Source organism: Myotis lucifugus, unplaced genomic scaffold (genome assembly GCF_000147115.1).
Source record: "Myotis lucifugus unplaced genomic scaffold, Myoluc2.0 scaffold_97, whole genome shotgun sequence".
Taxonomy (NCBI): Eukaryota; Metazoa; Chordata; class Mammalia; order Chiroptera; family Vespertilionidae; genus Myotis; species Myotis lucifugus.
Window position 1 is genome coordinate 150784 of NW_005871145.1, and position 26101 is coordinate 176884.

The 26101-nt window shown below is 44.2% G+C and overlaps 1 protein-coding gene across 15 annotated transcripts in view; it reads right to left on the minus strand.

Annotated features, from left to right (window-relative positions):
- Positions 1-26101, minus strand: part of STX3 (syntaxin 3) — a 44882-nt gene that overhangs the window by 16448 nt on the left and 2333 nt on the right. For 10 of the 15 annotated variants that reach the window (XR_002830051.1, XR_002830053.1, XR_002830052.1 and 7 more), the window contains exons 2-3: positions 10909-10992; positions 11-110 (exon numbers count right to left, since the gene is read on the minus strand). Coding sequence is in view for 11 of the 15 variants with exons in the window: in XM_006091819.3 (XP_006091881.1) it covers positions 11-110; positions 10909-10929 (121 nt within the window). In the remaining 4 variants the exon portion in view is untranslated. Of the gene's footprint in view, positions 1-10; positions 111-10908; positions 10993-19066; positions 19076-26101 lie in introns of those variants that run through there. The other 5 variants (XM_023756538.1, XM_023756540.1, XM_023756541.1 and 2 more) reach the window with 4 other exon arrangements.

Sequence of the window (26101 nt, forward strand, 5' to 3'; positions counted from 1 at the left end):
AAACACTCACTTGGTTCTGGAATTGGTGCAGACAGAATGATACTGTAGAGTTTCTTAGCCCCCTCTACATGCTCAGAGATCTTGTCAATGTTGAGCCGAGTTTCCTCGATCTATAATCAGAAAGACAACAGCCTTGGTCATCATAGAGGAAGACTATATCCATGACTGAGATGAAAGCTGAGCAGAGCTCCTAGTGAAAGCTGCCCACCTTCTGGGTTTGTGGAAGAAGATATGACTGAAATGTCTTCTGCTACCCAGTGAGTAAACTAATTTCAGCGGAGAGGTCATTGGAAATTCACACTCATCTGCTCACCTTGGAGGGGAGGGTTCAGGCCAGAGTGCAGAAGAGCCAGGAAAACCCATGAAGAGGAATCAGAGAGAAGGGCCAACACACCTGATAAGGCAGATCCTTTAGCCCCCTGCACCCCCACCTCCAAAGGTGAGAAAAGAGAGAGAATGGGGAGAGGGGAAAAGAGAAAGAGGAAAGAAAAAAAGTGAAAGGGAGAGAACCAACCTAGAGAGTAAAAAACAAAGAGAGAAGAATGAGAGGAATAGTGAGACAGAAACAGAGAAAGAGAGAGACTAAGTGTGACCACCTCAAGAGGCAGCTCGAGCTTTTCTCCAACATATTATGTTATATTGTACTAGCGGCCCGGTGCACGAAATTTGTGCACTTGAGGGGGGATCCCTCAGCCTAGCCTGCACCCTCTCATAGTCCAGGAGCCCTCGGGGGATGTCCTACTGCTGGCTTAGGCCCCCCCCCCGCCCCCATGGGGAGCGGGCCTAAGTGGGCAGTCAGACATCCTTAGCACTGCTGTGCACTGCTGTGGAGGCTGGAGAGGCTCCCACCACTGCCATAGTGCTTGCCAGCTGTGAGCCTGGCTTCTGGCTGAGCGGCACGGCACTGACCACCAGGGGGCAGTTCCTGAGTTTAGCGTCTGCCCCCTGGTGGTCAGTGCACGTCATAGCGACTGGTCATTCTGCCGTTGGGTCGATTTGCATATTACCCTTTTATTATACAGGATAGCTGATTCCCTCATACGATTACGACCCTGAAGCTCCAGCCATGACTGCTTCCTAAGGTTCCTGATTGTACAGGTATGTGTCATAAAGTATTTCCAGCAGCACTTCATTCCCAGAGAGAACCCCAACATAGGACACTGCCTCAGAGCATTAACAGCATCCTCAGCCCCTCTTCAAAGGCAGGAGCCACTCCTGCCCCCTGGTCCCCTGACCCCGGATGTGGTGAAAGCCTCTGAGACCTGAAAACCCACTTCGTCTACCTGCCTCACTCCCAAAATGAGGGGCATATCAAAGAGGCAACAAATAAATAAAAAAATATGTAAAATGCCATACAGGCAAATCTGAACATCTGAGATGCAACAGAAATACATCTCACCCAGTGGGGTGGCTCAGTGGTAGGGCATCGCCAGATTGTGGGCTCAATCCCCAGTAGGGAGTGAGCAGGAGGCAGCCAATCAATGATTCTCTCTCACCATTGATGTTTCTATCTCTCTCCCCCCGCCTCTCCCTTCCTCCCTGAAATCAATAAAATATATTTTTTAAAAAGAAACACATCTCAATTTGCACTTTTCAGAACCCCTTTCTTCCATAAATAATTAAATTGCATAGAACATCGGAGAAATAAAACTTGAGTTCTCAAACCCTCAAATTAGTACTTTTGCTACTGGACCAGGGGTCTTCCCCTCTATAAATATTGGCTTTGGTGGACCACAGTTTGAGAGTTGAAAGACGTAAAATAAAATTTCAATGTAATATCTTCAGAGTATATATACAAGTGGAAGTAGCCATCCAAACATTTATCGGATGGCAAAACAATCCACAGTACTACATTAGTACCTTTATTCAAATGAGGAACCTAAATGTTGGTGCTCTCCAGACTCCAACTAGGATGCTTTTCCATTAGATCTACGACCTGATGGTTGGCTTTTCCAAACTGTTTCACTTTTAGCAGAATCCAAGTCTCTGTGACTATAAAAATGGCATATATCATCACCTGTGAAATCCGGCAGCCGCACAAGTGTAACAACCTCAGAATCAGGCCCTCGGGTGACCCAGAAATTGTCGCCTTTTCCTTCCCTTCCCCTTTATCTCTCACATCAGACACTGGCTCCTCTTAACAACTCATTAAATGTCATTGCATCACACCAAATTCCCATTTCCATCACATGACTGTCTTGCCAAAGCAATTGCATTACATAAACAGGACTGAGAAATAAAGGCTTTCTAGAATAAAATGCACTAACCATTGATAAATGAGCTTGACATATTTTCACTAGTCAGAGGCCTTAGATTTTTGCATGTTCAATGGATTGGGTGTTTTAGAAAATATATTCTGGAATTTTATTTCACAAACTGAAGAGCATTATGACCCAAAGTTTGGTCAATGGTATAAAAAAAGTGACAGGGAGCTGCTAGGATGAGACGGCTGGGCCTCAAGCTCAGAGTCTCTCCAGACATTTGGAGACTGGATAGGAAATGGCTTGCCCAGCCTGCGGACGGGAGAATAGGGCCGTGTGCTCCATCCTCAACCCAGGAATCAGGAACCTAGTAGGAAATCTACAAGTGCGGAACCTAATGCTCAAGGCTATTTGTGTGTTTGTTTGGGGTTGACATTACCCAGCACAATAATATGTTTAAAGACTAAAACCGCTTTAACATGTACCTGTATCAGAAATAAGGGCCTTCACAGGATGTCTGTGAAGTCACCGTCACTTTCTCCCTTTTATGCATGAGAACACTGTGGCTCAAAGAGGTAGAGAAACTCACTCAAGGCCATACTGCAGAAAGGTGAAACCAAGGTTTGAATGTTGGCATCTGTTAAACCCTGTCTCCTGAACCAGGTAAAGGTGCAAGAACCACCTATGGGAGGCTCCTCTGCCTCCTCTCCCAGGTCCATGCTATCATCCAGTGAGTACATGTCCGACTCACTGTTGTGTGAGAGGGACTTAGTGACCTCTCACTGAGATCATCTGCCGCATTTCTTTGTTCTCTAACCAATGCTCCCTATGGAGAGCTTTTTACACAAGGGTGCTCATGAAACACTGCTGATCTAGGGAACCAATCAGGTTTTTCTCATCACCATGCTAAATTTGTGGCTAACATTGCCTGCTTATTGTATGTTACTTTTTAAAATGTATTTTTCAGCCGAAACTGGTTTGGCTCAGTGGATAGAGCGTCGGCCTGCGGACTGAAAGGTCCCAGGTTCGATTCCAGTCAAGGGCATGTACCTGGGTTGCGGGCACATCCCCAGTGGGAGATGTGCAGGAGGCAGCTGATCGATGTTTCTCTCTCATCGATGTTTCTAACTCTCTATCTCTCTCCCTTCCTCTCTGTAAAAAATCAATAAAATATATTTAAAAAAATAAATAAATAAATAAATAAATAAAATGTATTTTTCAGTGATTTTTCAGCAATGTGGAAAACAAGTTAGAATCAAATTGAACAAGTTCAAGGTTCGGCTCTATCTCTTAGCAGTTTTGTGACCTTGAACAAACCACTTACCACCACCCCCTGCCCCAGTTCTCTTACTGGTGAAATGAGGATTAGTTTCCACTTCCTAGAGGTTTTGTGGGGTTTAAATGAGATAATACAAGTCAAACACTTAACACAAAGCATATGCTCAATAAACATAAATGATGGTGATGATAATACAATCATAACCAACAATTACTGCACATTTATTATATGCCAGGTCCCATGCTGTGCCTACACAAGGACGCCTCATTTAATCCTCATGGCAATCCTAACAGTAACAAAATGCTGGGTGATGTTGTCAGGAGCCACCCAAGGAAATCAAGTAAGGACAGCAAGTCGACCACTCCTCAAGTTGGGTGTCTACCTCATGGAATTATAATTAGCACAGTATACTAATCACCATCATCTAACTGAAAGGAGGGGGTTATCTTCAAGGCATGGATGGCCTCTTCCCTCTGGAGCTAATTAGCCAGTGGAATTTAATTAGACAATGGAAAGCAGAGAAAGTACCACTTTGGAGAGTGAGGGGAGAAGGCTTTGTCCATTCTACTTACAATGTCTCTGCTTCCCCTAAGTTCCCATGTACCTGTACCTGCAGTTAGGCATTAATTCCTGCATATTTATTTATTTAAAATGTATTATGTGCCACCCCTCTAACGTGACAAAAGTAATGGAGTTGAAGGGTCACATAATAACTCTTCCTTTTCACAATTCATTAATTTCCCCAAAAATGGTATAATCCAAAACAGTTCACATATAAGGAGTTCTCAGTCAAATCCTCTTTTATTTACTTTTTTTTTTACTGAAACAAAGGTGATTTTTTTATTAGAAAGAAAAAAAAAGCCTTATATTAATACATCAATGTTTGTGAGAATGTACATCAAATTGATCTTTAAAAAAAAACACATCACAATGACAGAAAATTTGATATATTACACCTTCGAGGAGCCTGCAACCAGGCCACTTGGAAATAAATGTACAGCTCCCACCACCACCACACACAAATATGTACATGTTGTATAAGCAAAGGTTTAGAAAACACATTGGGAGAGAAGGGTGGACACAGCCATATGTGTATATATGAGCATGGCTTCTTGGCTTTGGAAAACAAAAAACATTGACGAGAAGGAACAGAGAGAGATCTCAGTCAGCCAAGCATCAGAAGTCAAATCCCTCAGGGGTTTTATCAAGATTGGGACTAGTGTTTCAACTCCCTCTTATGAATGAAAAGAAATGAACGATCTCAGAGTTATACTGAACAGTGAACACTAGTATTCTCAGACAATAACCTTAAATCATTCAGTGTATGTGGGCTTTTGCATCATCAAAATTTAGTCAGGAAAACAAAAACATATCTAGTTATTTTAACTGAAGTAATGGAATGCAGGGTATTCTTTACACAGAGATGGAAGGGCCAAGAAGAGGATGGTAAGACACTGAAAATTAACTACAGCAGGTTGAATGGACAAACATGGGAGCCAGACCACGGTGAAGTTGACCAGCAGAACGGGCTAGAGGCAAGGTCTGTTGAGTGAAAGCTGAGGCATGGGAGAGACATGTCTGGGGAGGAATACCATGGCCTCTTCCCTCCTCTTGAGTCTTCCGCCAGTGCCAGTGCCTCCCCTAGGTCAAACACACCAAAGCCAGTTGGCAAGGGAACCTGGGGAATGAGTTCCCTGCAATGCAGAGCAGAGTACAGGAAGGGCGGGGAACAAACCTGAGAGCAAATAGGCAAATGACTGGCAAGGGCTTCCTGCCTGCCTATTGGGGAGCCCAGAAATGCAGAACCTACCAGCTCCCCTGGTCATTCAAACAGTCTACATACAGAAAGAATCAAGGAGTATTTAACCTGCTATATTTTACTTAATGCCTGGATTTCAAAGTCACATTCACTTTGAGGTTCTTAATGTTAACAAAACTCAAGCCCACCTAGCAAATCCCTAAGCTTTTAAGACTGCTCACCCCACCCCACCCCCACCCCCAGTTCTCTAACCAGGCACGCTCCACTCTCCAAAGCCCCATGGCACTTTGCCCACACTCCACCCACTCTCACTTCTCCCAGTCCTGACTCAGATCTGCTCAAGGACTGGGACTGTCTTGTTCCTCTTAGAAAACTTGACATCCATCATTGTGCCAAGCATGTGGTGTCACTCCATAGAAGTTTGTTCAGTGAATAAATAAATGGGCATAAGTAACTGCAGGAGACAAGCATACACCACTGCAGAACTGTCTCATCAACTTTTTAAAAGCACAGCCAGAAAAGAAAACTTTCTAATAGCATTTTCCAAAATGTATTCCTTCACCCTTGTTAAAAGACGTTACACATCAAAGAGGTTTCTGTGAAAAAGTAGGCAAGCAAAGCAGGTCTCTTTATTACAGGACCTCTTGGAGCCTTTAATAAGTTAACGTGCATTTTACCTCTCCATGGTAGGAAGGAATAGGAAGCATTTCTCAGACATATTTGATCCCAGAAGTCTTTTTGCATCTCACACTGCCATCCATGATAAGCACTCTGACCCACCAAACACCCACATGCCAGCACCTGCCCTTCTTGTTACCAGAATTCTGATTTTGTCTGGGCAGCAATGCTGCCATCACCAGAGGATGAATCATGATGGGTTCTATGGCCATCCTGACAATCCTGTCCCTTTGCGAAGGAGTCACTCTCCTGGCCTCCCTTCTAGCCAAGCCTGGCCACAACCATGTGATCCATTGCTGGCCAATGGGTAACAAGGGAAAGTCAACTTGGAGGATTTGTGTCATCTTCTTCCCTGATAAAAGCATCTTTGAACTTTTCTAGCTGCCCCCTTTCTCACTTCTTGTGAGGCTGGTATAGGACAATGCCGAATGCAGCTGTGACTATGGTGGCTGTAGAACACGACACAAATTCTTTAATGCCCCTCCCATTCTTTAATGCCCCTCCCATTGAGAGGTGGTATTCTATGTATTGCCCTTTTGAATCTGCTTCAACAACAGAGTATAGCACAGGTGACTTCCATAGCTGGAACACTTGCCTTAGACCCCTGAGTCTCTGTGTACCAACCTCACGCCCTGACTTGGTGGTGCTGAGAAGTCCAAGCCACAGAAAGAGGCCAAGTGTAGGCACTCCAACTGACAGGCTCTGCTGAGCCTTCCTGAGTCCCTCTAGTTCAGGCACCAATGTTAAATACAGAAGTCTCTCTCAGTGTTAGAATAAAGATTCCTGCCTCTGGATGTTCAATTCTTCACAACTAAGGCTCCAGAAATTGTGGGGCAAAACTCAGCCATCTCCACTATGCCCTGCTTGCCACTGTGCCCTGTCTGAATTCCTACTCCACAGACTCTATCAGAATCACCAAAAAGGTTGGTTATACCACTAACGGTTACAGCAATTTGCTATACACCAATAATCCAAACAGACTCCATCTCTCAATCCTAAGGGAAAAGCCAAGAGGGTCAGAGAGCTATTGACCTAGAACCCCAACACCTCTAACCCGCTGCACCATCCCTAACTCCAGACTTGTTCATATGTGAAATCATTCATGTCTTTATTGCTTAAGCCACAGTTACATGAAGGCATCCCTAAGTGATACACCATGCTGCTGCTCAGCGACCCAGATTCAGGCCGGGCGCTCCTTTTTCCCATTAGCTGGGCATGGAAACTTACTGATCTTTCCTTTTCTGGCCTCTCCCTCTCCACACACTACCACCAGAATAATTTTCTAAAACTCACCTCAATCCCATTAGTTTCTTGTTTAAAACGTTCAAAGGCTCCCCATTACTTCGCAGGAGTTTGTAGCTGCAGCAGGCAACAGAAGCATCTGGAAGAACTTCAGAAGTCTGAGCATTCCAGGCCCTCTGTGTCAAGTGTACATGCAAACAACTCCCAGGCAACTCTGATGGGCAAGTCTAGTTTCAAACCAATGAGGCCTGCCGTCCCCTCCCCTTTCCTTCTATCCCGACAGAGCATGAGGCTTCCTCTTCTGTGCTCCCACTTTACTACCTTGTTGACACTTGTTACCATGTGACTTTTAAAATTTTTCTGTCACCCTCACCAGACAAGGAGCCACCAGAAGGAAAGACCCCTGTCACACAGAAGGTTCTATCCCCAGTACCTAGTACACTCTCTGGAGGACAGTGGCACTCATGTCTTCCCATGATTAGATGAATGGATGAATGAATATAGAACAGGGGTCCTCAAACTACGGCCCGCGGGCCACATGCAAATACAAATATTGTATTTGTTCCCGTTTTGTTTTTTTTACTTCAAAATAAGATATGTGCAGTGTGCATAGGAATTTGTTCATAGTTTTTTTTTTAAACTATAGTCCGGCCTTCCAACGGTCTGAGGGACAGTGAACTGGCCCCCTGTTTAAAAAGTTTGAGGACCCCTGATATAGAACAATAAACCCCTCATCTTTCTGCCTTCTCAGGTATGTTCTGTTTCCTCTGAAACTCTGCTCGCTCGCTCTCTGCCAACTGAGCAAACAGGCCAAGGAAAATACAGACAACTACAAATTAGACAAAAGTCTGAGGTTTATCATTTACTAGACCCCGGCTTGCCCAGCCAAGGAGGCCTGAAAACTCAAGGGCCAATTCTCTTATCTAACAATCAAGAAGCTGGAGAAACCATTGGAATTTCACAGTGCAAAGCACATTTTGAAACCATCCTGGTCCTGTGACTTCATCCACGCCTTGCAAATGCCACTCTGACCACCTGTGATTCACTGTCGGTCCTCAGCAAATAACCAAGCATGACCTACTCACTAGAATGAGTCCAAAAGGCAGGTCTTATCACAAGAGTGCCTTTCCCAGAAACCTACTTAGCCAGATGTTGCAGGGAGTAGGGGGTGTATTCCCCAGTCACAAAGGGAAACCCCCTTCTTTCGCCAAATCCCCGTTACCTGGAATGTACTTTATTTCACTTTCAAGGATGTTTCTAGGCCATAGTCTATAAAATCAACTCTGTGTTTTACTTACTCAAAAAACATTGGGGAACATGATGCTGATAAGGACCAAAATTACTGCAGACATACTTAATGTATGTTAGGCACCATGCTAAGTACATCACATACTTTCTCATTTTATTTTATTCATTTTTTAGAGAGAGAGAAACAGTGATTTGTTGTTCCACTTATTTATGCATTCATTGGTTAATTCTTACATGTGCCCTTACCAGGGATTGAACCCACAACTTTGGCATTTCGGGATGACACTCTAACCAACTGAGCTACCTGGCCAGGGCTCATTTTATATTTCTAATAATCAGTAGGTAATACCACTATTCTTATTTTAGAAGAAACTGGGTTTTTGAGCAGTTAGACAACTTTTCCAAAGTTCAACAGGTACTGATGGGCAGAGCTGAGATTTAGACCAGGATCTGCGAGGGGGCAGAGCCTGTATGATCCCTTTCCATGACTCGCTTGCTCTTGCCTCTGCCCCACTCCAACACTTATCCTATCCGTGCTTTACCTAATGAGAAAGAAGGAAGGTAACATTTACCTGTGCCCACACCAAGCACTTTCTGAGTGTTAGCTCCTTTAATCCCCAAAAATCTGTGAGGTGGATATTTTTCTCCCCATTTCACAGATAAACCTACTGAGGCTTAGAGAAGTTAGGAATGTGCCCAAGATCATAGCTCTTGGCAGGTAAGAAATTAATTTCAAAGATCATACTCTTTCCACCCCACCATGCTGTCCCCTTCTCCAACCTAAATATGATAGGGTTCTTTTTTTTTTCTAAATGATAGAATACCATGTGACAAAGAAAGTCTACCATCTCCCACCTCACAAGGAATACTGCCTCTCAGAGCCCCTCTGGTGTAAAAGAGGCAGAACACTATCATTGGGTAAGATCCCTTATCCCTTCTTCCTTATTCTTTATCCCCTTGGATTAAGTTATTTAATGTATCTGATTTCCCAAGGCAAGATCAGAGGGACAAGCTACAATGACATAAATACCTTCTAGAGTCCTCTCCCACCAGGGAACAGACAGACATATTCCCTTCATGATCCACATGTGGAACAATACTGAACTCACAACCCAAATGTTTGATCTCACTATGACTGCTGGGCTTAAAGGACACACCCACCTATGTGGAGGGCGGGGATCTGTGGAATGTTCGCAGCCAACTTCCCAGTCAGGCCAGCACACGCTCACCTTCACTCACTCTTACACCTGCCTATTACTCTCACACATGAACGGACCTGAACCATCAAGCCTCGCTCCACTCCATTTAGACAAGAACTAGAGGATGGCTTTTCCAAATCCATAAACTAGAGGGCGGGAAGCACCACTTGCTCTTTGCAAAAGAACCTGATGCCTCTTGTCTTCTTTCCAAAAAAATTTAAAAGCCATAAAATAAGAAGCCATAGTATGATGGCAAAAACTTCAGTGACTGAACTGTCTGTGGTTTTGTTCTGTTGTTTTAAAGTATCATTATTGAGCACATATATCTCAGATGCTACCCTGAATGTATGAGAAACATTATCCCATTTAATTCTGATAATAACCCTCCAGAGAATTACACTACTCATCCCAATCTACAGGTAAATAAACCAAGCATGCTAAGAAGCATTCACAAGATCAACAGCTGTTGGAAGCAGAGCTGAGATTTGAACCCAAGTTCACCTGACTCCCCAAGACACACTATACCCCACAGCTTTCCAGCATTATTTACTATAGCACCTTCCCGACAAGGACCTTCAAAATCAAAGAGCATGTGAAACTGTAGACATGGGCAATCCCTCTTTGTCCCTATTCAACTTCAAAAACATGAATTGGTGGTTTCTTGGTTTCTCTGTTATCACTAGAATTAAGTCAAAGGAACTACATTTTTGGAAACAAATCTGATCTATATGAATCACAGGCCTGAAAATGAAATGTGTTTTATACTCATGGCTGGACCCCAAGATTGATCCTGTATTAAAATTATGTAATTTAGGCAAAAAAAAAAAAAGAAAAGGATATCACTAAAATGTTATCATGTACCTTAAAACTTGCCCTAGCAGGGTTGGCTTAGTGGATAAAGCTTCAGCCTGTGGACTGAAGGGTCCCAGGTTCGATTCCGGTCAAGGGCACATGCCCAGGTTTTAGGCTCGATCCCCAGTAGAGGGCATGAAGGGGGCAGCCAATCAATGATTCTCTCCATCATTGATGTTTCTATCTCTCTCTCCCTCTCTGAAATTAATAAAAATATATTTAAAAAAAAAACTTTAAAAGCACCTCTTCAATCACATATAATTTACCTTGTGCTGACTTTCTCCATAGATTAATCCACCCAAGTAAGTCTTAGAGAGATTCTCCTTGTAATGTCTTGGTCGTACCACCCCTCCCCAGGGAAAGACTGACTTTCTTTGCTACCCTGGAAAGATCTGAGGGGTTTTATTCTTTACTGAGGAAGCTGTGTTTCCTTATGTACATTTAGCCTACCTCAGAGAAGAACTCATCCATGAAGGCTGTGTTGTCAACGGCAATCTCGACTTCATCGGCATCATCATCCTGTGTCAGCTGCTTCTGGGAGAGACACAAAGGAGCAGGTGAGACAAAAAGAACAAGAGCTCGCTAACAGTGCTGGGTGTTCACTAAGGACCAGGAGCTATAGCTGCCTTAAGCACTTTACACATATAATCTCCTTGAAAACACAGACAGCTCTGGGATGTGTCCAACTCCGAGGTCACCCTGTCTGAATTTAAATCCTAGTTCCACCATTTACTGATTTTTCTTTCTTTTTTTTTTTTTTTTTGCAGGGTGGGAGAGGGAGAGATGGGCAAGTTACCATCCTCGCTGTGCCTCAGTTTCCTTATCTGTGAAATGTTAATAATAACACTACTTACTGCGTTGTTTAAGAAATCAATGAGATGATAAATATAAAACACTTCTGCACAGTGTCTGGCATACTGTAAGTGCTCAATATTGCTAGGTTTGGTGGTGATGGCGGTTGGTGGTGGTGACATTACCAGTCAGAGAACCAAAATCAGAGAGGTTAAGTAACTTGACCAAAGTCGCATAGCTAAAATGTGAAAACAGGCGATTCTAGCCCATCTTGGATTTGGATCCCATGTTCCAACCCTTTCTGCAGTGTTCAAATGCGTGATCCACCCTACCAGGCACCCCTAACAGTTTCCAGCCACAATTCCTCCAAACACTAGTCTCACAGTAGGAGTGAAGATTTTCCTGTTTTCTGAAACCACTTATTGCAAAGGAAACAGCACTTTGTGTTGTCCCCTGTCAGTGTTCATGTTTATAAGGAAAAGGAAGCTCTATCCCCAGCCACCCCCAGGGACCCCAGCTTTCTTAACCTCATTCAACTTCCTCTGCAAAATCACTGAATGGCTATCTAAAGGAAGGGCTTCCCTTCCCACAGGCACCAAGGGCCTGAGCTTCTGCTAGGTTCTTCTCAAATTTTCTTCCCAGACCACTGCTACACTGCACACTGCCTATTTCTAAGCACAGACGGAGAACAGGGTGTTGGGGGTGAAGGTGGGAGGGGTACACCCCTTACCCAGCTCCTTCACAACCTTCAATGGCCTATGGCCTTCTAAGCCAGGACATGTCACTCGCAAACACTCAGAACTCCACAGGCAATGAGAGCCATCAGGGGGCTCTTTTCTTTGCGAGCTATCATCTCCCTGATCTACCACAGAAGATGGAGTTACTGGGACTAACCATCAAAATTTGGGGCTCTCTAGCCATTCAGGGAGTCACTTTTGACTGGCGCCCCCATCATTTCATTCTGTGGCTCAACTGGAACCATCAGCCACCCAAGTTTAACAGCCACATTCAAAGGAGTTAAATTTGAGGAGCTGCTACAGCCCCCACAATTATCTTCCTAAAACTAAGAACTGATCATGTCCTTCTGCTACTTAAAGTTATTCAATGACAGCTCACCTCCTAGGACTAATAGTCCCAGTGCCTAACAGAGCATGGGGCCCTTTAAGATCAGGCCCCACCCACATTTCTCCCTGTGTGATGCACTCTCTAGACCAGGCACTCTTGCATTTCCTGGACACATCACTCTTTCATATTGCTGAACTGTCACACAAGGACTTCCTCCTGAAATGCATTTGTCCAGCTGGCAAACTTTTACTTAGCCTTTAAAACTCAATCTCCAACAATCTTAACCTGTCAACCTTACCTGACACTTCCCCACATGCACAACTTAAAACCTCCCCAAGGTCCCAAAGCAGCCAACACACCCTACCGTTAATTACCCCTTTATTTGTCTGTCCTTCCCCCATTGACTATAAACTTCTGCAGGGTCAGGGTTGCCCTATGTATCTATTACAGTAGATCCCTTGAGTGTATGTGCCTGCCCAAAACACCTTCCTTCGTGGAGTTAGCCCTCGCCTTTCCACATGATTCTGGGAAGGTTCTCAGTCATGACCCAGCCTCCCTGAGGAATTTGAATTATGAGGGGAACAGAGCACAGTTTAGATTTCCTCTAGATTCCCAGAGCTACCCTCGTTCTGTCCTTCCCAAGCCACCCCCTGGCTTACAGCAGGTTCTCCAGACCTTCCCCAGTGTTCTTTCAATGAGCAGAACAGTATTCTTCTAAAATTTTTTAATTCATTTGGCCAGAATCAGCTTTTGTCACTTGCAATTAGAATTACTTGTACTTTGTTATTAATTAATTTATTCTACATGTATTCTGGACACGTATCCTGTAATAGATATGTAACAGCAATGTCATCAATTTTAGCTGAATAACTAATTTCCACATAGACTAGCAGCCTAAATTCACCCAGCAGTTTGTAAAGTTTGTAAATGCTCCCTTTATCAACTATCACCAATACTTGGGCCTCCCAGCAGCCTCCAGAGAGCTCATCTCCCATGAAGGATTTCGTGATCCTCACTAGAAAACAGGAACCCAGTTTTCCTCTAGGAAGCATTTGTTGAGAGTTTCCTGTCCTCAAAGGTCTTAGAGACCCACGCTGAGGGGACAAACCCCATGTATATGTGTGTGTACATACATACACCCCCATGCATGAGTGTATCAACTCAGCTTTCTTCAAGACACTGGTGCTAAGAAAGTGTGGCTCAGTGGTTGAGCATCAAGCTATGGATCAGGAGGTCATGGTTCACTTCCTGGTCAGGGCACGTGCCTGGCTGGCTCAATTCCCAGTGCGGGGCGTGCAGGAGGCAGCCAATCAATGATTCTCTCTCATCATTGATGTTTCTATCTCTCCTTCTCCCTTCCTCTCTGAAATCAATTTAAAAAATGTATATTTTTTAAAAAGTGGAATAAGGTTACCATCCCAGGATGGGACTGAGAGAAGTTTCTGGAAGCTGGGAACAACTGTGTCCTGGAGCAGGAGAGGCAGGTGCCTAGTTGTCCAGCATGACGTAAATTTTCGAGACCCGTGGAATTTGTACAGGGATCCCCCACTTCCAAACAGCCACCTCTTGGTTGTTGGCAGGCTCAAACAGGGCAGCCTGGTCCACCTCCAGCGAGAGAATATGTGAACTGGGAAAGGGGACGTCTTTGGCAACTCACAGCCTAGGTCCAAAACTTGTTACCCACTGCTGGCTGTGAGATCTCCATCAAGTCCATTACTACTCTGAGGTTTTTACCTATAAACAGTAATAACACCACATACTTGATCACTCTCAGGAGGGTTAGAGAAGATCACATGTGGAAAGTTTCTGGCACAATACTGGGGACACACTGGCACCTAATAAGTGCCCGTGTTCCCCTCACCTAGCCGTGAAGACCTGCTGCCCAAAGAGTGCGTCCTCATCCTCCTCCTCAGGAGGTTCTCACACTAAAGGCTCATCAGTAAGATTGACTGCACAGCGTCATGACAACCAGAGTTCCATAACACACTCCATTGCATACTGGTCACTTCAACAACTGGTTTAACATCTCTGAGCCTCAATTCTCTTATCTACAAAATAGGAGCAATAGTGTCTACCAGGGCTTTCGTGAGGATTAAATGAGCTAACATTTTAAAGTTTCTTATGCAATGAACAACACATAGTAACAACTCACTAAAACACCTGTATATAAGATCTCGCCAACTTCTCTATAGCTTTAACCTGGATATAAGTACCTTTAAATTGGAAGTGGGCAGGGGAGGAAAGGAGACTTGTAGAGCTCAATGCAACCATACAGATTCTATCATTAAATTCTCTCACTTAGAGATGGGCAAATTAAGGCCCAAGACCAAATAATGAGTTACTAATACAGCAAGGAAGAGAACACAGGTTTCCTGAATGCCACCTTCTCAGGCAGTTCCTCCCACTGTGGTGTTTGGCTGCTTCCAAAAACATAGAATAACAACATGAACAACAAGAGCAACAAATGGCAGATCAGAAAATTCAAGGAAGAGGGTCAATCTCACAGGTGACCTGAATAATGTGGTTACTCAGAGTCACGTGGCACTGGGAATTACCACCAAGCTTATGCAGAAGGGACTTAGCAGAGCCCAGAGCTGGGGCTCCTTCTCTTGTGACCCAGCCATGCCCTAACAGACCAAGAGGCCTCAGGGACCCCAGCGGCAAGGGAAGCACATGGTGCCCTTTATCTTCAGCCCACATGACTGAGCACAGCCAAGAAGAGAACTTCAACATCTTTATCAAGGAATCAAGGCGTGTGGTAATAGGAACGCTCCAGTAGCTGCAACATTAGCCACAGTATAAAAAAAACCAACGTATGTGAGAACCATGCGCCCAACTGCCCACTTCCTCTCCCCACACCCTGACCCCAGCCTCCTGCTGCTTCTCCCACCAGGAGGTGGGAGATATTGCCAGTGACTTAGGCAGCACTAAGCTAGAACCCGGGACTTATCACCTTCCCCACCTCTCAAATGTGTTCCAATATTTGGTGAGGACAGCCAGGGCTATGACCTCCTCTCTGGATAGAAAGTGGAAAGAGTTCAGGGGCCCAGATCTCAATATGAAGTAATTTAACCTGTGATTCCTCTCATTCAGCACTCACTGCCTTTCTCTCCACTGCCTTATCTACCATACTTAGTCTATCGGACTCTTCATCAGTTCCTTTAATAAAAAATACTTGCCACATAGAGTCACTGGTAGGTGCTAAATAGCCACAACACTAGCTGCTTTACATAAACTATGTCAACAAAAGCCACCTACATTTTGAAGTTGAGAACCTGCAGGTCAGAGAAGTTCTACGTTATTCAAGGTCTCCAGCTATTCGTTTTCAGAGTCGGGGCTCAATCTTAGGTTGTCTGTCCTAAGCCCTTGCTTATTCCACTGCACCCTGCTCTAAGCAGCCTATCACCGAAGCAGCCAGGGGCCCAGGAGAGCAGCAGCCCAGCCCTGCAGAAAGCACCCATGGGAGAGAGGAGCTGTGGACCTGCAGCACTTGTCTCCATTAAGCCTTGATTTTCTCACCAGGAAAGGAGCTTAGCTTTCCAATTTGGCTTTTTGGAACCTCAGGACACCTCAGAAACCACCCAGGGAAGTAAGGGAGGGGAAGTCAAGCAGGTGCGTCCTCTTCCCCTGGTCAATCTGCATAGCTTCACTTTTACCTGCTTTACACATTGGGGTTCCCTGTTGTTAAGAGAGGGAAGAAAGGCAGAAAAAAGAAAGAAGGAAAGAAGAAGGCAAGCTTAGCTAGCCAGCTGGAAAACCACTGAAGTTAATGAAAGGGTGGCTTCTAAAGAAAAGAGAAAGAACAGGGAGGGCCCTCACTCCTCTCCAAGTTAAAACACGGCTGCAGGCCAGCTGGTGTGGCTCAGTGGTTGAGTGTTGAACTATGAACCAGGAGGTCATGGTTCGACTGCCAGTCAGGGTACAGGCTCAGGTTGCAGACTTGATCCCCAGTGTAGGGCATACAGGAGGCAGCCAAACAATGATTCTCTCTCATCATTGATGTTTCTATCTCTCTCCCCTTTCCCTTCCTCTCTCTGAAATCAATAGAAGTATAATAAAGAAAACAAAAACACAGCTGCAAAGAGGTTAAACTCATTAGCAATTCCATGAGGATCATCACAAATCAGAAGAGCAAGACAGGGACAAAGAAAGAAAGAAGGGACAAGGGAAGAAAAAGGAAGCCACCCAAATGAAGAGGACATCTGTCAGAGGCTCCCTGATTCTCTGCCTGCCACAGGTGCCAGATCCCAGGAAGGCCAAAGGGTTCCAGCACAAAACAGAAGGCCCAGGAGCTCTTGGGAAGTTTTGGGGTGGCGGAAATAATAACAGAGGGGAAGGGACCAGCAATCTACACGGGAAAGGAACAACACTGGTCCTTAACTTCCCATAGCAGGGTATTAAAGGATGTGGCTAGCGGGGGCGGGAGCCCTCCTGGCACAAGCGGGTGATCACAAATTCTTGCTCCTCTTCCTCTCCATATTTAAACAGCTCTTTGCTCAGAAGATACATACTCTTCTTTTTTTTTAAAATATATTTTATTGATTTTTTACAGAGAGGAAGGGAGAGGGATAGAGAGTTAGAAACATCGATGAGAGAGAAACATCAACCTGCTGCCTCCTGCACACTCCCCACTGGGGATGTTCCGCAACCAAGGTACATGCCCTTGACCGGAATCGAACCCAGGACCCTTGAGTCTGCAGGCCGATGCTCCATCCACTGAGCCAAACCGGTTAGGGCAATACTCTTCTTTATAAACCCAGATTTTTCTCCCAATAAATTTGATGCAAAGAGACAATGGCATGATTTTTCTTGTCCCTGCTCCCCTCTTTCCCCACCTGCCTCCCTCTAGGATGAGGGGCTGTGGAATCCCAAAGATGAACGTCACCACGTCCAAAAATTTCAAACATACACACACACCACACAACACACTGCCCAACATCTGGTTTATCCAGTCCCTCTTCTTTAATTAAAAGAAGCCAGAAATTCTGAGTAAGCCTGTCAACTCTCAATAGGCACTCAGTGCTCTGTTCCCCATTTAAAGAATCAGATGGCAGTTTTCCAATGCCCAGTTCTCCCTCCTACACTGTTTTTTTTCTCATCCACTGAACCCCTCCCAGAGGGACCACTTCCCCTTTCCGCTGAAATGCATCTTCCCCAACACACTTGTCAGATGAATCAAGAGGAGACATACAGATAATGAACCCTAGGTGAAGGCTCATACTTTTACTTTCCAGATGTTCTAGTTGAACATTTGGAAGCAAGAATCGGCCCTCTTTGGAAGATGAAGATAATGGGGAATAAACTCAATACCAAATCAGCCCAAGGCCAGCAAGTTGGTGGACAACTGGACAAAAACCAAAGTCCCTGATGACCCCACCCCATGCATTCTGCCATAACAATCACACTACTACACAACATGTGTGTGTTTGGTTTCAGACTCTCTTGTGGTTTCAAATATATTATTTGATTCTCATGTCATCCCTAGGAGAGACAGATATTACTTTCTCCATTTAAAGATGAGGTAATTACTTAATTAGGTTAAATGACTGTGCAAAGTGATTCAGCTAATAATGGTGGCATGAGGACTCAAAAGCAGGTCTGTGGGAGCCCAGCATCCTGTTCTTACCTTCTGTACTCCACCTGAAGATACCCTTCCCACTCTGTTTTGATAACACACCTCAGGGGATGCTGTAATGTCAATATAACTAAATTGGATTAATCTATATCATGAGTGAAAAAGATACTGGTGCATATAATCCTTGAATGTGCATGTATGTAGGAGACACAAAGATACATCTGAGTTGAAAATCCAGCTCTGCCCCTTAGTAGCTGTGTGATCTTAAACAAGTCACTTAACCTCCCTGTGCCTCAATTTCCTCATTTGTAACATGAATACTCTATTCACAGAATTGTTGTGAGGATTAAATTCGTTGATACATATGAAATATCTGAAGCAATGCTGGGTACATATTAAATGCCCAAGACCAGGCCATCTAAAGTGGAAAATTGGGCCCTTTTTTCTCTAAAGAGAGTTTATGCTAAAGATGCAACTCTAACAACCAATTCTCAGAAGCTGAAAGCAGGTCCCTTAGAATGAACTGAAATTTAGTTTATTTATTTGAATAGTCATTTCTTTACTATACGCATTTAAAGAAATAGCCCAGCCAGTGTGGCTCAGTGGTTGAGCATCGACCTATGAACCAGGAAGTCATGGTTTGGTTCCTGGTCAGGACACATGCCAGGGTTTCAGGCTTGATCCCCAGGGTGGGGCATGTAGGAGGCAGCCGATCAATGATTCTCTCTCATCATTGATGTTTCTTTCTATCTCTCTCTCTCCCTCTCCCTTCCTCTTTTTAAAATCAGTAAAAATATATTTTTTTTAAATATATTTTATTGATATTTTACAGAGAGGAAGGGAGAGAGATAGAGAGTCAGAAACATCGATGAGAGAGAAACATCGATCATCTGCCTCCTGCACATCTCCTACTGGGGATGTGCCCGCAACCCAGGTACATGCCCTTGACCGGAATCGAACCTGGGACCTTTCAGTCTGCAGGCCGATGCTCTATCCACTGAGCCAAACCGGTTTCAGCAAAAATATATTTTTTTTAAAAAACAACACATATCCTCAGGTGGGCATTAAAAAGAATGTCAAAAAATTTTAATAAAAATCTGGTGATGGAAGATGATTTGACTTTGGGTGGTGGGCACACAGTACAATATATAGATCTTGTAACATAGAAATTCATACCTGAAACCTAGATGACCCTATTAACCAATGTCACCCCAATAAATTTAGTTGTTTAAAATAAATAAATATTAAAAAGAAAGTAAAAAGCATCCAGGTTTCATCTCCATATGCCATGTCCATTCCTATCTGCTTTTGCTTCTCAAAATCTAGGTCTAGAGACGGAGCAATGAAAGAAGATGGAAGTTCACCTAAACAGAGAAAGGAGAAAAGAACAAAAACACCCTCTAGGTAGATGTTATCTATACTCTGTGGTTAGAGAGGTTAATTCAGTAGGAATCACAGCCAAAATGGAACAAAGATGGGACAGGCTGCTGCATAAAATCCATTGTTCACAGTGCATTAACCTAGGTGGGGTCTCATAACCAACCACCACACCCACAACCTTCTCCTTCTCACTACAAGGTCCCACACAGAGTAATAGAGTCATTCATTCATTCATTCATTTTTTCCAATAGTATTCATTAAACATCTACCATCTGCAAAGCAATAGTACAGACACTGGAGACACACAGACCCGACTCAGCCCCGCCTGCTCCAGACCTCACTGTCTCAGATGGGAGGCACAGGCACACAGGTCATTCATTACAAGTCCACTTACACAGGAATTGTATACCCAGGAGAGGAGGGGATGATCAGTCTCACCTGCATTCAAGGCAGAGCCTGAGGAAGACAGAAGCCTATTAGAGATGTATGCAGAGGTGACTCCTTGGGGAAATTTTGAAGATGGAATGGATTCCCCCAAGGATAACTTCAGAAAGGCCATTGTGGTGAGAAGACTACACCTTTTTCCTGCTTTCTCTATGCTCCCAGGAGCCATTCAAGTAGATTCAAAGAATACCTTCTGCTTCCTGAAGAGTTCTGGTCCCCTTTCAAACCTTCCTCCCCTTCTCCAGCCTTCTTCACTCTTTTCTGACTCCCTCCCTCCAGCAACCCCACAACATCCAGTTCTCAAGGATATAGGAAGGAGGAAGGAAGTAATAAGGTCTTCTCTATTCCATTCTCAGCCTTCTCCTCAACCCTTCCTTTCATTCAGCCTGCCCCACAAGCCCCCTCATCCTCATGGTCCTTCCAGAACACTTCATTAACAGTTATAAAGAAAAGGACTTAAATGTAAGATGGGAAGTCATAAAAATCTTACAAGACTCCATAGGCAGCAAAATATCAGACATATGTCGTAGCAACATCTTTACTGATACAGCTCCTAGGACAATGGAAACTAAGTAGAAAATAAACAAATGGGACTACATCAAAATAAAAAGCTTCTGCACAGCAAAAGAAACCACCAACAAAACAAGAGACCCCACTCCATGGGAGAACATATTTGCCAATGTTAGATCTGATTAGGGTTTAATCTCCAAAATTTATAGGGAATTCATACAACTTAACAAAAGAAAGATAAACAATCCAATCAAAAAATGGGCAAAGGACTTAAATAGACACTTTTCAAAAGTGGACATACAGAAGGCCAAGAGACATATGAAAACATGCTCAAAGTCACTAATCATCTGAAGATGCAAATCGAACAACAATGAGGTATCATCTCACAACTGTCAGAATAGCTGTCATCAACAAATCAACAAATGACAAGTACTGGTGACGATGTAGAGAAAAGGGAACCTTCGTGCACTGCTGGTGGGAATGCAGACTGGTGCAGCCACTAAGGACTAATTTTTTTAGTCCTCAAAAAAATTAAAAATGGAACTCCCATTTGACCTAGTAATTCCACTTCTAGGAATATATCCCAAGAAATCAGAAACACCAATCAGAAAGGATATATGCATCCCTATGTTCATAGCAGCACAATTTACCATAGCTAAGATTTGGAAACAGCCTAAGTGCCCATCAGCAGATGAGTGGATTAAAAAACTGTGGTACATCTACACAATGGAATACTACACTGCTGTAAAAAAGAAAGAACTCTTAACCATTGCAACAGCATGGATGGACCTGGAGAGCATTATGCTAAGCAAAATAAGCCAGTTGGAGAAAGATAAATATCTCATGATCTCATTTGTGGAATATAATGAACAACATAAATTGATGAACAAAAATAGATCCAGAGACAAAGAAGCATCGAACAGACCATCAAACCTCAGAGGAAAGGCAGGGGAGGGGAGGGGGGGTAAGAGATCAACCAAAGGACTTGTATGCATGCATATAAGCATAACCAATGGACACAGACAGTAGGGAAGTGAAGGCATGTGCTGGGGGTGGGGGGGGGGAGCAGCTGGGGAGAGGTCAATGGGGGAAAAGGAGACATATGTAATACTTTAATTAATAAAGAATTTAATTTTTTTTAAATGTTATAAAGATAACATTTGTGAGCATTCCACATGTGCTAAAGGTTCTTCTAAGACACATGCTTTATATTTACCAAGGCACTTCATCTCACAGCAACCTTCTGGGGACCTCCCCATCTGACAGCTTAGAAAACTAAACATAAAAATGACCAGTAACCTGCTGAGATCATGCAGATGGCACGTGCCTGAGCCAGGACAGCCTGGGCAGTTGGTGGCAGGGTCCTGGTCTCAACCATCACGGAGTGGTGCCTTCTAACAGCAACCCACCCCAGCTGCAACACGCATCACCAGCCAGCGGAAACGCACTTCCAAAGCACTAAACGCAGATGCCAGCCCCGCAAGGTGGTGAAACACAAGACTGAGAAGCTGGCACAGGCCAGGGGAAGCTAAGAAAACATGATGACTACATGCAGTGTGGTGTCCTGGACTGAACCCTAGAACACAAAAAGGAACGTTTGTGAAAAAACTAGTGAAATCCAAATAAACTCTGGATGTTAGTGAATAGCAATGTACCAATATCAGTTTCTTACTTTCGACCAACGTACCATCGTAATTTAAGGCATTAACAATGGAGGAAAACAGGTGAGGGGTAGACAGGAACTCTCTGTACTATCTTTGTAACTTTTCTGTATAGCTAAAATTAGTCTAGAATTTAAAAAAGTCAATTTTAAAAATAAAAGCAAATCTGATGCCCTACCAAGCTGCCCTAACCCAGACAACTAAACATACCAGACTGTATACAGTCCACTGATCTCTTTAGGTGGGGGGTTGAATTTCACTCAGGCTCTAGACAGAAACTGGGGAATGTCGCCTTGGAAAGGGTCCAAAGCCAGAAAACAGGCTGACCTAACAGTGGAGACAGTGGTGAGAGGAGGAAATGGCAGAGGGGCCTAATAGGAAGATCAGGCCCCTCCAGGTAAGTTCACTGGCAGAACATCCCCATTCATCCACTGATGGTATGGGTGACAGCTGTGCCAGCTGTGGACTGGGAAGCGAACATACAGGGGGAATGAGGCATTCAGGGTCTGTGCTATCTCAGAGAGCAGGACATCGAAGGGTAGGCGGCTTCTGAAATTAACAGTGTGTAGCTGCTTTTATATATCAACAAAAATAGTTTGTGGAGGTCCCAGGAAGGCAGAGTAAATGCTGTCTGCTCAGGGTCTGAAAGTTTTTCTGCAGTGATGATATCAGAACTGAACCCTAATGGGTGTTTAAGATTTGGCCAGGGGGAAATGGGGCAGCCAGTGTTTCACTGTGGTATCCACATCTTCTCCTTCGTTTTCTCTCTGAACAAGAGCAACCTTCCATGATGTAATGCGCTGGGGGTTGGGCTATAGCTAGGAGCCCTGAAACTCACCTATCCATGTCCCTGAGGGCGGAACCAGTGACTCTGGCTCCATCAACAAATGTATGGGTTCCCAGAGTTAATGCTGAACTTCAGGCAAGTAAGGATTCACCAACCCACAGGGAATGGAGTGGGAAGAGTAAGTCATAATAATGAATAAGGCATGTGTAAGGGCCAAGCTGCTGTTGATTAGTCAACAAATGTTTAATAGGTAACTAACTACCATTAAACAGAGTGCTAGGCACTGAGCCCCAGAGGAATATCCCATCTGCCACTGCCTGTGCATACAGTGGTTGGGGAGATGAACAAATACAGTATAGGGCGACATATAAAGCAAGAAAGATATACTTGTTCTTGATCTCACTACTTTTGAGCTGGAGATCTCAATCTACTCTGAGCCTCAAGCCCCTTACCTATAAAATGAGAGTGATGTAACAGCACCTTGCCTTGCAGAGTTGAGAGGATTAGAGACAAGGTATATAAGGCACCTAATACAAGTCCTATCCTATAGTAAGTAGCTGCTCAATAAATGATTGTTGTTACTGCAGCTGATATGATGATGACAAGAAATAACAGAGCCATTGATCTTAAAGACAAAACCTAGAAGACTGAGTCCATCTCATAAAAAAAAAAGGAAGATGGGTTCAAGTCCACTCTGTGATAACATATAATCCCACTGACTTATTAGAAGAAAGGTATTTCACTCAAAGCAATATATGGCCCATAAGGGCTGCTGGAAAGGAGGAAGAATATTCTAGGCTCCAGTTAAGGAGCACTGACTGTGATGAATGAATTTTGGCAGACATGTATGGTTTTGACAAAGGGGAACAGAACGCTGAAAGGGAGGACACATGAACAAGCATTTCTCCCTCAGTGACTGCCAGTCCCCCAGGCCCCACACCCGCAACTCTTCTACACTCACAGGAATATAAATAAAACTAATCCCCTTCTTTCATCCAAGCATTTTCTCTTCTGGCCTCTGGCTGATGGGTCTGTAATCCCTACCCAATCCCTGTTGCACTCATCTCAGCTCTGCTTCCCATCTGCTCACAGCAAACAGCTCACCCAGGGAAGGAACCCTCCCAGGAAGAGAGAGGAGCTGGGGAAGAAATCACTGGCTATTCGAGGTTTTATCACTGAAGGATGGGATCTCACTGAAGAGATTCTCAAGTAAGGACGTTAAGATTTGGTTATGACCCAAAGCGCTTGGCACATAGTAGGGGCTCAATATATATTTAGAGAATGAATTAATTTTTAAAGGGGAAGTTCAGGTCTGTGTTTCCATGGGGCTGAACTAACACTGTTATCCTGAGCAACTCTGATCCCAAAAACACACTAGAACTTCAAATGGGGAAGGGACTAAGGACAAGCCCTTTAGGACACAAGACGGAACAGAAAGAGCAAAAAGTAAGGCTGGCCTTTAGAGCCTCAGGTGGTTGATTTCATTAGGTGCTGGTTTTGGAGGGGCCAGTACATCCTAAGTCATCTCTATTCCTCTGTAGATCAATCTCCAACAGGGTCCAAAGTCCTTGACCTCTATTCCATACATCACTGGCTTCTCTATTATCATTATCTACCTTTGATTATGGGGGAGGAGGTTCTCTTTTCATAACTTACAGCCCTTTATTTTCCCTATATGGCCACTGACTCTTTAAGACTGGGACTTTATGTAATAATTCTGGCTAACATGATGCCCAGCAGGATGAGGTCAAAAAGAATGCGCATGAACATGCCCACCACAAAGAGGTCAAAGAGCTATGATCGTAGTGTATATGTGGGACACTCGCTAATGGGAGAGTGCTTGTGAAAATTCAGGATCCTTGCCTTACTTGGAAGACTTGAGGAGGAACCTGAGCTTAAGCATCACTTCTGGGAAGTGTCCCCAACTCCCTAATGCCCTGTCACCATCTCCCACAGGGTATTCCTGCAGTTTAATCACAAAGATGACATCATGTGTCTGTTTCTTGGGTATCTCCCTGTTTGTCTGGGAAACTCTTAAGACCCAGGAAAATGTGTTCACTGTTACACCCTAGCACCATCCCAAGGACCTGGCACACAGTAGGTGCTTAGTAAATGTTTACTGAATGTTTAATAGGTAACTAACTACCTATTAAAGAGGGCCAGGCAAGAGGATCCTGGACAGCAATCATCTGGACTCAGCAGATCCAAAGTTCAGCTAGCAAGAAATCAGCAGGAATCGCCTTGTGAGATAGGGTAGGTATAGGCATTGCACATTCCTGGCGAGCCTGTCCTAGTCACTGAAGAAGCTGACTGCTGAGAAAGCCCACCAGGAGGAGCAGTGCAAGAGATTAGTCAGTTCTTGTGACCATGGCCTCAGGAGGGTGTGCCCTTCAGTGTGGATGCTACTCCCAACAAGTTTGAGGGATTCATACTTCCTGGGGTGGGTGATTATCATGAATCACCTCCTTTCACCCTCCTAATGACCCTAGGGGAAAGGTATGAGGATCCACTTTACAGGTGCAAGTCTGAGATCTCAGTCCTATAGACTCCAGAGCCTAACAGGTGCTTAGCACAGGCTCACAATGAAACATTATACACAACCACATATCCTCAGAGTAGATGGAGGCCTTAAATCACCTGATTTGCCTCCCCTTCTTCAAAGATACTCAAATCCCTACAACATGCAATGTTCCAACAAATTCTTGCCTCCTCCCTCCCATGCTAAAGGATTCACAATCTCTCCAGCCAGCCTAGCTGATCCTTGGGCAGCGCTGACCACTAAAAATGCTTTAGTGCAGAATCATAATTTCCACCCGACAACTTCACATCTTCTCCCTGTATCTATACAGAGCAAACCTAACCTTCAGCACATGACTGTCCTCCAGCTCTCTGGAGGCGGTTATCAGCTCTCCTCCCCCAGGGTTTAGAAAGATGCCTCAGAAAGAGATTGCATAGGCTGCTCAGTGTGAAACTGGTTTCATGCAGATTAACAAATGTCTTTCCCTGATAAAAGAAATCAAGAGAGAAGATGGTTATCTTGTGGCAGTGAGAGCTGTCTCTGTCCTGGGGGGAGGGGGAGAGAGGAACTGGACTAGAAACCAAAATTTATATAACCTTAACAACAGTCTTCAGGAAAACATTAATATGGAGATCAACCAAATACTTTGTTTTACAAAGGAGGAACAGAGAAGCAGAGAGGGAAAATGACACAAAGGGCCCTAGCTGGTTTGGCTCAGTGGATAGAGCGTAGGCCTGTAGACTGAAGGGTTCCAGGTTTGATTCCAGTCAAGGGCATATGCCTGGGTTTCGGGCTCGATCCCCAGTAAGGGGTGTGCAGAAGGCAGCCGATCAATGATTCCCTCTCATCATTGATGTTTCTATCTCTCTCTCCCTCTCCCTTCCTCTCTGAAATCAATAAAAATATAGTTG